The sequence below is a fragment of the Telmatherina bonti genome (assembly GCF_933228915.1).
Source record: "Telmatherina bonti genome assembly, chromosome: 16".
In the NCBI taxonomy this organism is placed as follows: Eukaryota; Metazoa; Chordata; class Actinopteri; order Atheriniformes; family Telmatherinidae; genus Telmatherina; species Telmatherina bonti.
Genome location: NC_136614.1, coordinates 14,347,650 through 14,361,704, shown reverse-complemented (window position 1 = coordinate 14,361,704; position 14,055 = coordinate 14,347,650). Strand labels below are relative to the sequence as shown.

Genomic DNA, 14,055 nt, shown 5'->3' with positions numbered 1-14,055 from the left:
ACCTGTTCTCAGCTGCATTTTAGTAGGTTTTATTCAAAGCTGTTTTATTTAAAGTCCAAATCTGCATGTTTCTTTATTTAATGTTATTTCTTTTTCCTTGCTTTCATGTTTTAATTTTAAGTTGTGCTTCTTATTTTCTAATGTTTTATTGTCTGTCTAAAGCACTTTGAATCACCCTGTTGTTGAATTGTGCTTTAGAAATAAACTTGCCCTTCCTTGTCCAGATTTGTTCTGTGGGCTAAATGACCCTTTCCTGATAAATTAATTTCCTTTCTTTCTAAAAAACCACAAGAACCAGCTGTATGTTGTAAATATGTTTTGGGGTTTTTTTTTTGGTTTTTTTTTTCCTGCACCTGAAACCCATTATATGGACGTAATATCCCACCTTGACCACAAGAGGTCCTCCAGAGACTGGAGAGAGTGGAGCTACGTGCATGCACCAAGACACCAACTCTTGCAAGTAGCTTTTATTTTGCATTATTGCACCGTTTAAAATAAAGTGGCAGCTGCTGTTTGCTGAAGCGAATGAGTGAACATGTTCTAGGTGCAGACCGGGCACCGGCTACTCCGGACAAACTTCCCACTTTTTCTTTTTTTTTATTTTTCGTGTGTGTGTGAAGGAAAGTATGGAGATTATTTATTACCCTCCACAGAAATGTGAGGACTTTCCGTGAGTGTATTGTGCCTGTGGATAAACCACAGACAATGGTTAGTTTAGATTCATTATAAGCACGGTCCATTAGAGGTGACGTCGCTACAGAAGCGTTTTTTTTTTTTGTTTTGTTTTTTTGGTCTTGTTTTTCTTTCCTTTTTTCCCCCTATAGTAGGCTTCACAGCTCCACATATGGTTGTGGTGTCTCCGCCCAGCTCCACCAAAACTCCTACTGTTGTCTCTCCGCCCAGTGCGTGAGTCTGGACAGGGGAGATAACAGTGGCAGGGTGTGCCTGGCCGTGAGAGCCACCTCGCAGCCTGCACGCTCTACTTTCTGTTTGTTGGAGATGCGCCACCGCGAGGCTTTCACTGCGCCTCTGTGACTCTGCTGATCCCTGTGGGTGTTGCTGCGCTGACAGCAGCGGGCTTGCTCAACTTTCAGAAAAAGTACAGTGGGCGGAATCGTCGCGCTGAGGCGGAATGCACGGATTTCGTGACTTTTCTCCGCGTGTTTTCCCATCGGAACACCGTCGTGACTTTGGCCAGTCTCCAGTGGCCATCAGCGTCATCGGGTGTTTTGTCTTTTTCCTGTGCTGGTGCATTTACTGAGAAATATGATGTGGAGTCGTATCTCTGCCTCTTGTGAACTGTTTACCTGCGTGGAAACGGGACAAGGTTACATGTCGTGTCTGTCCAGAGGCTTCCACGAGTAGCCGCCGTGCGTAACGCTGGCGCTCTCCATGGAGGACAGCTGGAGGAGCCGCTCATTAAGATCCACGCTTTCATAGAGCGAGCAGAACTTGGAACAAGATGAGTCAAGAACAGGACGGGATATCTTTACCGGTGCCTTGCTTTGGTGCTAGTCCCGGCAGAGAGACCTTCAGTGGGGAAAATGCCAGCAGCAGCATCGGAGGCAGTAGCGGAATCCCCGCAGCCGGAACTTTCTGGCAGGATCCACAGGTCGGTGGAGGCGAGCTCAGCCCGACCCAGGGGTGCTGCCCGATGGACGGCGGAGGCTTGCTGTCCACCAGCAAGTCCAGTAAAAGCAGGCCGGTGACGGTGGCTTATGTGATGAATGGAGAAGCGAGCCCGCAGAATAACGCGGAGCACATGGCCCTGCAGTGTCTGAAGGACGCCTGCGACACGGTGGGCAGCAAACTGGACACCGTGAACTTTGGGAAACTGGACTTTGGGGAGACCACAGTACTGGATCGCTTTTACAATGCAGGTGAGTCAGTAAAAAGTTGAAATCTCTGAAAACTCCCCCTCAGCTTCCTCTGTTAAGTGCAGCAACACATGACATGTGTCTCAACATTCCTCTTTATTCTCTCGTTATTCATGTTTTAGCTTAAATGTTGCTTGTTAAGACTTTTAAATCACTCCTATAGACTGATTTAATAGGATTACTCTTGTCTCTCTCTCTCAGTGGTAAAACTATATGATCTGTGGATCTTTATTGAGAGTCTGTTACAATTAAAAGTGTGATTATAAACACACTTCAATTGTGACAAACTCACAATTGTAACAACCTGAATATATATATATATATATATATATATATATATATATATATATATATATATATATATATATATATATATATATATATTATTTCTCTTTAAAGTCTCTTTTGAAAGTACTTTGATGGGTCACAAGTTGCTTTTTACTGCATTTCTTCTGTTCTTGGAGGCAGTTTTCCTGCAGATCAGGTTGCTCTGGGCTCCCCAAACCCACCACAGAGGTCTGCATGTCAAGGCTTGCAACCTGTATATAACAGTTATTTCCAAGCTGAGCAAAGCTGAAACTTTGTGTGCATGAAATATGGTTTGGGGTTTGTTGAATTGTTACTCCACAAATGTGGGGGTTAGGTTTTTCCTTCAGCACATTTTTGTCTCCCTTCCATTGTGGGCCTCTGCTGTGCTGCGTTGTGTCATGGTTTGCACCATGAGGCTGAACTTTCCACTGGAATCTGTTGTACAAGCGAAACAAACATGAACCCTGTTACAAAAGGAGCTTCCACCTCTTGTCCCTATACCGCTGTTACATAATAATACATGAGAAAAGCCTTACAAGAAGACAACATTTTAGAGACTTCTTTTAATTGAGAAACAGCTGCAGTGTAATGGATTTGTGTGGAGGACTCTGGTACCACTGTTTGCGCTTCTCTAAGATAGTTACTATCAGAATTTGTTCAACAGACAGAACAGAGATAAAGTTAAATAACACAGATGTTTATGATTGCCTTTAAAAAACACACATTTTTAGTATTAACACCTTGAATAATCAATAATGCCACTTGGTTTCCTCCAAGTTTTGTGGGGTCTCTGTCTCTGCAAGCCCCTTCAACCATTCCTTCCCTTTTCCACAGGACTGATAATAGTTTATATCAGATGAGTTTATTTGACAGATAAACAAATGAAAGCAGCACTAGGTTTATCTCAATGATAATATTCTGGTTTATGAATGATTTAAATATCTTATTTAAATTGTCTGTAATTACCCAGGTAAGTAATCTGATCATATATGTAGAGATTAATATATATTATACAAGACAAAATAATAAATTAATCTCAATATTCCATCATCCAGCCTGTTTTTTCAAAAGCAAAGCTACTTGTAGTGAAAAATACATAGGTATATCACACATGTATGCAGTTGTAAATATGAATATGTCACTAATAAATACATTGAAAGATGTCTTTAACTCAAATTCTCAGCATTGTGTTAAAAATAGGCTTGCCTATATCAAAATATACATCAGACACTCATTCCACAATTGCAACACCATGTCAGGCATAATTAGCTCAAAATGTAATCTACCATGAAAAGCAGTAAGGCATGGCGTCTGATCGTAGAGGATATTTAGAATTAAAGTCCAAAAGTTCCCACAACTAAAGGAATAACTTCATTTTTAGTCCTGCTGATGTAAAACAAGAGGCCACTTTAGAAATCCATCAAGAAACAGAGTTCAGGAGTCAGCTGGAACCACTAATAATGCATTCTTCCATTTAATAGACATTGCACATACATGTTTTTCTTTCACATACATTGTCTTATACATATGCTCAGTCTTATTTAAATGATCTTAAAAGATTTCTTGGTGCCTGCTTCTTTTGGGGGGATGTGTCCTTCCTGACAAGACAAACAGCTTGCTGCACATTGAGTCATCTAAATAACCACAAAGGCAGACAGAAGTGTTATGGTTGAGTCCAAACGTCAGCTACTACATGCAGTCTCGCCAAATGTTTGTTCATATTAATGTCATATAAATGATTCATCATGTATCAACAAAGTTAGTGTGTTAGAATGGCTCAAGTGTTTACAAAGAGGAAGATAGCAGAGAGGATATCCTGCATATAAATGATCTATTGAAATAGAATTTACTTTTCTTTATGGAAATGAAACCCAGTTTTAACCTGGATTTCTAAACCTCTGCTAATATAGATCAAACGAGTGTTTATAGGGATGCTTTTAATATATATATATATATATATATATATATATATATATATATATATATATATATATATATATATATATATATATATATATATCTGAAATAATTCTTGTTTTTTTTATATTAATTGACAGTGAAAGTTTTTTTCTGGAGAATGATGTCTCCTGGCAGGAACAATCAGTACTTTTTGTTGTGCAGTTTAGCCTCTGTATGAACAAACTGCTGCTTTCTCACTGTGCTGTCGAGGTTTGTGTACAATTGTCCATTATACTCAGCAGTTTGTGCAGCATTCTTCTCTGGACAATCAGCTCCAGCAGCAACAGAGCAGCACAGAAGCAGCCTTCTTGATCAATTTGTTCATTTTCTGAGTGTCTAACTGATGCTGCTCCAGCAGATTTTGCAGAACAATATTCACAGCAGAGTTATAGAAAACATGCAACATCTTGTTGCAGACGCTGAAGGAGCTCAGCTTCCTTAAGGTGAAACGGATTTGGAGTTTCCTATAGATGACTTTTGTGCTACATTTCCCTTCTTGTCAGCTGAACACACAGATACTGGTTTTCTTCCACCATATCCAGAATATAAACAGTGTATTTTTACTTAATGACTGAATAACTGTACTAAACGTTGAAATATTCAGAGAATATTTGTAAAGCTAAAGTCAAACTCAGTTGATACAAGATATTTGATGTTAAAAAAATTAAATAAATTAAATAAAGCCCAAATCCAAAAAGTTCCAAAAGCAGTTTTTTGTTTCTTTTCTTGTTAGTTGTACAGCGACATCAAGTTCCCTGTAATTTTTCCCTTCCTTCTCAGAGCTACTGTTACAGATTCTCACAATACACCAGGGAGACCCGTGGCATTTTCCCAGGAAAGCGATGTTTGCTTCTTCATTAACGTCCAATACAAGTGTGTTGAAAACAAAACCAAAGACCTCTAAACAATGACCTCAGAGGGAGAGTTGTTCGGTCAGCAGAGGCCCTTCCAAGCTGTCCCCACATGGCCCTGCTCACATGATGCTGCAGACAAAGTGGGCATTTTGGTTGTAAGATGGCAGAACCTGTTTGGGTTCAGACACACAGGAGACTACAGACATAATAAACCTTTGCCAACAGTAATAACTGTGTTATGTCTTATTACAGTCCCCATCAGCGAATCACTTTACTGGCAAAAATAAAAAGGAATTTTGTGAAGACTTTGAATTTATAAGCATTATAGTTGATCTTCTGTTCTTCTGTATTAGTATGAACCTTAACAACTGTTTGTCTCTAACTTAGCCAGATGTTGATTAGATGTCATTCAGACATTTGAGACCTGTCTAGACTGACAAGCTTGGCCTCTTATCTCATGATGTTTGGGACAGACTCTTAAGATCCAGCAAGGATGGAGAATGCATGGGTAACAATGCATCATATTGTGACACTTTGGCCATAACCTTCTGTCTAAGTCTAGAGTTTTAAGCTGGTTTGTCTGGAAATATGTTAAAGTTCCCATTTTAGAAGTTGGAGCCTGTCCAGTTGTGGGTATTACACCGAACATATCCGGATCTTTTCGATGTTTCAGTGTGAAAGGTGCTCTGGGACTTTTGGGCGACATAACTGGAAAGTTAACTGCTTTAAACATTAACGTCTGTGAACAAAAACAAAAGGATTTATAAATAAGTCAGTGATTAACTTAAGGCGACCCTCTCCAGACCTGAAAATAATTCTGCAACTGAGGAAAACTTGAGCTTTCTAGTGTTTGAATTTGGCAGGGTTCATTTGTACTGGTGTTGCTTCACTAGTCAAAGCAGGCTTGGTTGTTGGGTCATAGCTGTGGAATTCATCTCTCCACGTGATCATTAGATGACATTACTGGGAAACTTTACAGGAAGCACAAAACCTTTGATAAGAATACTTGCAGACTTTGCAAGCAGCTTTGTTTCATTCTGGTTATTTGCTCAACTCTTCTTTCGTTCACCATCAACACATTTGTGGTTGTTGTTTTTCAAATCTCGTTCAAAAGCTGTATTACCATCATAGACCATATCAGAAAGATGGACGGAGCTTTCGGCAGTTAAAAGTGAAGCCTATGCGGAAGTGCCTAAACCGCAGTTCCGCCTTCATCCACTAGGGGCTGCAAAACAGAGCAAATTCCCATAGATGCCCATGTTAAAAAGACCAACTTCACAGCAGAAATAAACATGTTTACAGCCTGGTTCAAAAATCCATTTTCGATTTATAGGTCAGATTTACCTTCATGACAACTGTGGGGGGAGTGAATTTTTTTTTTAACTCGCCCGTTTAAAAGTAATTTAATCTCAAATTTCGGCAGATTTAGGGGCGTGTCATTTTGATTGACAGGTACACGACCTCCCGCTTCAAGTCAGAAGAACGTAGATCAGCCGCGGTTTTTAGCCGGTAAACAACGTGATGTAGCTTTAGCCCGCTTACCTCCGTTAGCTGGTTAGCTCCTGTTATCTCCTGTTATCTCCGTGTTAGCTCGGTTAGCGCTTAGCTCGGAGTTCGCTCGATGTCAATCATCCACCATGACGCTCACAGCCCCCCTCTCAGCTCCACCTCTTAGCCCATATATGTATTTTCCAGGTGAGACGATGCGCATGCCCTTGCCAAGATGGCGATGGTAGGAACCGCCCACCGAGCTTCAATTCAGCTCTTCAGAAACCTATGGGTGACGTCACAGAGGCTATGTCCATCTCTATATACAGTCTATGATTACCACCAAGTCTGTCCAAGACAGACCAATCACGTGCCTGGCACGGGGGCAGCCTACCTCCTCTTTATAAGTGACTACAAACCCTCACAGGGTTAACTGCTACAGTAGCTGAATACATGCAATTTTTGCATCGCTGGCTAGATCCTACTGCATCCATTGTCAACACTGCTGGACATCAGCGGACAGCTTCTTGTTTAGAGCGCCATGGGAATCGCCGCCATAATTCTGTACTCTCAGCTTCCCGACTGGAAAACCACGCTGCTCTAAAATCCCATCAGCTTGCTAAGTTGTTTATCCTCCCTCCTGTTTACTCTGCATGCTTGGCTGCATTTCAAAGGTTAGAGAGCGCAAGGTCAGAAGGAATTATTCCATGGGCCACTCGCTGGCATCTGGGGAAAAGTGCCTGCACCTCAGCGGGAGCGGCATGGTGCAGGCAAATCTGCACATGCACCTTACAGAGGAAAACATTTCATGCTCACGTCTCAACAGGAGGAAAAGCGTTAACTTAAAATCAGAAGCTGACAGCTGGCTCTTTATTGATTGTTGGTGTGAAATCCACATGACAACGGAAATGCAATATCTGTAATTTCACACCTTCTGTCGAATCATTTAGGTGCTCCTATAGAGTAAAAACAAGAATCCGCGACATCCTAACAGGCGTTTTGCGCATGCGAGGACTCATAATATGTAAATGTTGCATAAATGCATAATCTTTTAAGTGCTACTTACATGAGTGGAGGTGGTGAAGCAATGTGTGAAAGCTTGCTTTCAGGACTTAGAGTTCACTTGAGGTAAGTGGAAGCAGGGGTGGGCAACAAGCGTCTTTAGAAAACCATTGGATTGAGTGACACCTGACTCATATCAAGTTCAGGAATTTGATAAGGCAGCAGTGAACAATGAATAGCTCTGAGATCTATCCTGCTGCATTCCTCTGTGGACAAGCTTCATTTATTTTTTTAATAGTAATTTTAAAAAAATTAATTTTTTTTTTTTTTTTTTTGTATTGGATGTCAGTTTCTGTGTAAGTTTACATCCTCTGCAAATTACACCCAGCTTTTTCACAGGCAGAATGACTATCATTACCTTCTTGTTTTCTCATATTACAAATGCAAAGCTGCATGCAACAAGTTCACAATACACTCCACAGTATCTAATTATAAAGCTGTAACCAGGCTCCAGCAGTGGTATGTTTCTCATCGGGCTTTAATGTTGCTGTACTCACATCCAACATGCAGTTTTTGTCTGGTTTGCAGAAGTAACCGTGGATGCACAATTGCATGGGTTGACTTTGGCAAAAGGATTATGCTTCACTGGATGTCAAGAGAAAAACGGTTTCGTTTTACGCTGTCAACAGCACATCAATGCATGCAGGTGTAGGAAAACAGTACATTGTATTAAATGTTAATACATGTTTTAAAAGTTGACTTAAAACTAGCATTTTGAAACTATGCTAGACTGTCAATTACAATAAAATGTTACCTTTGAACGTTTTCGTTAACCCAATTCTGTAAGGAACGTGCATACTACCAGCATGTTTAATATTGTTTTTTGCAGCGTGCTGCTTAGACACGCAAAGCAAAAATGCAAACAATTCAATTCAATTCAATTCAATTCAATACTTTATTAGGTCCCCGTAGGGCAATTTGTGTGCAGCCAGTAGCATAAAAGTGCAATCAGTCAACAACAACAAACAATAAAAATAATAAAATAATAAAAGGCAAGTTAAATAACAGTGGAAACACGGTAAGATGAGAACATCAGAGCACATGAAGCGACGCCAAAAGTAGCAAATTAACAACTATCATTCATTTAAAAATCCAATGGCTCTTGGGATGAAGGAGTTTCTGACTCTATTGGTTTTAAACTTAGGCACGCAATATCTCCTGCCTGAGCGCAATGGCTGAAACTGCCTGTGCAGAGGATGGGCAAGATCTGCAAGGATTTTCTTTGCCTTGCATACAGCCCTGCATTTGTAAAGATCCCACAAATCACTTAAATGACAGCCAGTAATTTTACTGCACTCTTTAACTATGCTTTGTAAGCGGTTTCGATTTTTAAGATTTAACATGCCAAACCAGCAAAGAAAAGCAAAGGTAAGAGTTGACTCCACAAAACAGGAATAAAACATTTTCATAAAAACATTGTCAACGTTAAAAAATCTCAATTTACGAAGGAAGTGCATTTTCTGGTGAGCTTTACTACAGACAGCATCAACCTGGGTGTCGAATGTTAATTTACTGTCCAGTACTGTTCCCAAGTACTTGTACTGATGCACCACCTCAACTACCTGTCCATTTATCCGGGCAGGAGGGAGGGCAGGAGTGGATTTCCTAAAATCTATCAACAATTCTTTTGTCTTTGACACATTTATGTGCAGGAAAGAAGACTGACACCACTCAAGAAAGTCAGTCAAGACAGGGCCATGATCAAGAACATCACCAGAGACCAGAGAAACTATGACAGAATCATCAGCAAACTTAATGACATGGCGGTTCTCATGGAGGCTTTGGCACATATTTGTGTACAATACAAACAACAAGGGAGACAAAATGCAATGCGACACAATTGCAAATAATGTCACAATTATTGACTTTTGGTAACCTAAATTTTATTCTCTATTAGCTTGTAAGTTCTATTTGCATGAATAAAAATACCTTATTGCTTATGAGGTCTTGTGCAAAGTGGGACCTGACTATTTTTGGATCATTTGCAAAAAATTTGAAGGTATTCCAGACAAGATCACTAATCTGATATGCTACATAGTTTGTTTCATGGATACCTTTGGGAAATCTTTAGTTGACACGGTTTAAAAAGGTTGTGCAGAAATGACAGGAAAGTTTGGTCCTGTTAGAAAGGTAACTATCTCTGTTATAGAGACTGTTGGGCTCTGATTGTTTTTGTCCTCACACTGTCATCAAATGCCTTGCTTATTAGGTATTTGTCTGGTTTGCTCTCATGCAAAAAGACATTTTTTAAGTGCAGAAGAACAGACACGCCATTCTGTAAAATAATAAATTCTACACCAACTCTCAAGATCATGCATCACATTGATCGAATACTGACTGTTTGAAAATAAAATAAATGGTGTTTAAAAAAATTTTTTAAAAGCTGTACTGGAGAGTCTTTATCATTTAACTTTTAATACAGTTTCACTTTGTCATAAAGTAAATCTTTGTCCACTTTCATCTGTGTTTTTTTCCCTTTCAATAACAACAGAGCTACATAAAAAGCAGAGGGATCAACACAACAAAGAGGAGTGCTCAGGTCAGATATCTTTTAGCCCGGAAGTGTGCTAAGTGGCTTCTCAAGGACCGCTGTCCTTGGGAACAGGCTAAAACATGGCTGCCCAGCTCTGGACATTGCAGGTTTTCCATGTATCCCTGTTCCAACACGCCTGACGTCCATTACATGGATCCAACAGTTCTGCACAATGATTACTTTGAGTCAGGTGTGTTGGAACAGGAATACATGGAAAACCTGCAATGTCCAGAGCTGGGCAGCCATGTTTTAGCCTGTTCCCAAGGAGAAGTAAAACTTTATAATACACAGGTATGCGTTACCAAAAGCTATGACATAAAGTACCGCTGTATAAACATGACTATCATTTCAACACTGCTACTGCAAGAGTGTAGCAAAAGCATTTAAATGTTCTTGTTCTATTGAAAAATAATAAAGATTATTCTTGATGGCTAAAAAAAACATTGGGGTTTTTATGTGGAATGGCTTAACGAATTTACTGCTATCAGAAAAGTCCATTTAATTCCACCCCTCTTTGTACACTAGTAGTGTTTCTCTAATGCATATGCACTCAGCATCTGTGTAGTATTAAAAGTATGTCCACTAATTGACAACACAGTGTGAACAGTACACATTACCATTATGAGCTTTACTGCAACCCAGTGTCAGCAACAGCTTGACGCAACTCTCAACAAACTGGCTAGTTTGCACATGAAAAGGACCAGAGGAGCTCGAAATTATAGCTAATAAAAGTATAGTATGAAACAGAGTAAAGTAAGAATGTTCTTTGCTCAAAATCCAGAGCAAAACAGCAGAATATATGCGATGTCACTTAAATAGTGTTATATAACACCCCAATACTGAATGTGAACAGAATAATGGGAATGTCATTTGCTTTGCAGACGTTAAGTAACTAAATACTGACATCTTTGTAGTTTTCATGCCTGAATTTGTCTGAATAAAGTCAGAAAATTAACTGAATTTCTCATGAATCAATATGTTGGCGTCAACATGGCAGTTAAGATGTATTTTTACACCATTTTCTGTTTTGTGCAGCTTTATCTCAGTGCAGCTGTTTGCAGAAACAATTCCTCAGTCCTTTCATGTAAAGAAACTGAGATAAGGTTAGGACATTGTTTACATGCCACAGATGCAAATTCCTCTTCTTTTAATGAAGTCTCTGTCCCTAAAAGCAAAAGGAAGTACAACACGTAGGCATGTCACACAACACAGGTTTCTCTCAGTCAGCTGTGGATGAATTCACATTTTGTTCTCAGCTATTTTTGCCCCCCCAGAGCCATGCCTCTGCAGTTTGTTGCCTGTTCACACAGAGATTTTACAAAGTGGAGCAGAGGAAAAAAGCTCCAGTCTGTCAGGAGAGCGGTACAGCTGGCAAGTTGGTGTCATTTCCTGCTTCGTTTTGTTTTTCTAGGTTGTTTCTTTCCAGCACACTTCTACCTAAAAATAAAGACTCCATTGATCTCTCTGTTTGGGCAGGGCACCAGAACTACTGAATAACCATTGTCTCGTATTTCCTACATGATCCAATATTTTCAGATAGAGATGCTTAGATGTAAGATTTATGAAATATCTCTTTTTTTCATTTCATGGTTGTATTTTTGGAGGAATTACTTCTTTTATTTCACGCTGATTTACTTTTTTTTTTTTTTTTGTAGTTGAATTTCATTTAAAGTTTGTTTTAGATGATCATTTGTCAAAGTTTTTATCCCACTTTTTAGTTGTTGCATCAAGAAAACATACTTTTTGAAAAACCTTTTCCCCTTCCCAGAATAAGAGTTATATGTACAGATGCATGGCTGCATCTTTATTAAACTTTAATGATAGCTTGTAAATTGTTTTAGTCATTTGTTTGTTTGTTAGTTCCTCACACGTTCTCTCTATGCCGGGACTTTTTGTACTGTTTTATGGTGCAGCAGCTTGAAGGAGGGAGAAACAACGATGTTATTTTTGTGCAAAGACACTGAATGCATTCGTTTACGGTGCAAATGCACCCATGTCTGAGCGCAGCTCTACTTTAACTAGTCAAAACATGTACAAATACTTCAACCATCCGCTGTAGCTATTCCTGGAAATCTGGCATAGAATCTGAACATTATTCCCTTGAAGAATCCTTTTCTTGGAGGGAGGCACTTTGACGAGTGTGGGAAATTATTTCCAGTGGAGCTTGGAAACAGTCATTCCACTGTCTCTTTTTGTCTCTTGTGTGGGTCGAGCTCAGGGGGGAGAGCTCCCCCTGCTCTCTGCCCGTCTAACATGAGCTACACCACGACTGCTTACCAGAACCAAAAAACTTCACACACATCATTGGAAGCAGTTTCCATGGTTACAGCATGTTTAGCTGTCATGTAATTGATTGCAACCAGTCCTTCATTTACCTACTGTACCTCTCGTGAATGAGTCAAACTGGGGTCATCCCAATGAAAACGGCGGCCCACACATACGGCCCTTGAGTTAACTATGTATACGCTGCAGTCCCAAATGTAACTGCAAGGGCTTTTAGCATTGCCACACAATGACTGTTTCACACATACGAAGGGTTAGTAGACCAAAGTTAGACCTCATGCCAATGCATGATCAATCCCTTTTCCTGCTAGATGGAGCAGATTGTATAAATATTGGACCACTTTTTATGGTGCGCTAGAAAATAAACGTTCTTCATCAACTAAATTCAACAATGTACAAGATAAGTTTTTTTTTTTTTCTTCATGCATGTGTAACATTATGCAGTGGAGCAGCATTTAAGTTACTCAGGCTGTTCCTGCAAGCTTGCGGTTAACCGTATACTCGCAAGAAAATCTATATTTGAGCATTTTGGCATTACTGGAGTTGTACATATTTTGAGCACTAAAGCAGAACTTTGTAACCTTGACAGGAAGGTTGACGCATGAGTGAGAGTTTCAGCAGATATGACGGTTGTTTGTGTTCATGTTCTGTTTTAGGACGGATACAAACAACACGGATCTACTGATGTTCTGAGAAAACACAAACTGGCTTTCTCCTCTGAGTGAGTTGCACATGCCTCACGTGCATTAGCGCCCCTGCTGAGCATTACAGAGCAAGTGGATGTTTTACCCGACTGAATGAGCTGCACCCCCCCCCAGACTCAGACGTATAAGAGAGGGATGGAAACAGTCAGCGCCGCAGTGATCTCTTAGCTGCTTCAAGAGCTCAAACCTGGGTTCTGTTTTTATATCAAGCTCTTTGTTTATTTATTTAATCTCTGTTGTTCTAATATAACACCAAATTACTTTTAACCCTTTATGGGGCAAGTAAGTATTTTTGATTACTTTGTTTTCTTTCATATTCAGCATAAAACTATTTATTTAGATTTTGTTAATGTAACAACAGAATGGAGGTCTTGATACATACCAGAAGTACAATTTTAGGTTAAAATTTCTAATTTCAAGGTATTTCATTGAGTACCCTATAAAGGGTTAAAGGTTGTATGCTGGACCAGAAATTACATATTATGTACCTCATTTCCACTCATATTCTGGATTTACTCAGACAAGATTAGCAGAGTTAGAAGTGTCTCCTCCCTGGTTTGAATCTGAATGAGGCCTTTCTGTGTGTAAGGTAATTTGCAAGTTCTCCCTGTGTATGCATGCTCTGGATACTCCAGGTTTTACCTCTAATGGTCTAAAAACATGCATGTTAGGGTTTCCAAATTTTTCCCCTGGAACCCCAGACTGGATAAAGCATGGATGGATTTAATCATGACGTTAAATACATTCAACAGCAAGATCAAGAGCACACAAGTGAGCCTTTTGGAAAACTGGTTTTTATTCCTCCTCCTACTATATTTCTAAAAGATACCACCCGCTCCCACATCCCATACCGATGTAGTCCTCTAGTGGGTGTGAGTGTTGCTTTTTGTATTTATAGCAGCCAAACGCAGCATCGGTAATGAACATCACAGAATCATTAGAACTTAAATTACTAATACCTTAGAATAAAACTCACACGAAACCAA

General features: G+C 39.7%; 1 protein-coding gene across 2 annotated transcripts in view; it reads left to right on the top strand.

The window, feature by feature from the left end:
- The first annotated feature begins 967 nt into the window (after window positions 1-967).
- Window positions 968-14,055, top strand: part of map3k5 (mitogen-activated protein kinase kinase kinase 5) — a 73,109-nt gene continuing 60,021 nt past the window's right edge. For both annotated transcript variants that reach the window (XM_079254948.1, XM_079254949.1), the window contains exon 1: window positions 968-1,880. In XM_079254948.1, the coding sequence (XP_079111074.1) occupies window positions 1,463-1,880 (418 nt within the window). In that variant the 5' untranslated portion in view covers window positions 968-1,462. The remainder of the gene's footprint in view (window positions 1,881-14,055) is intronic.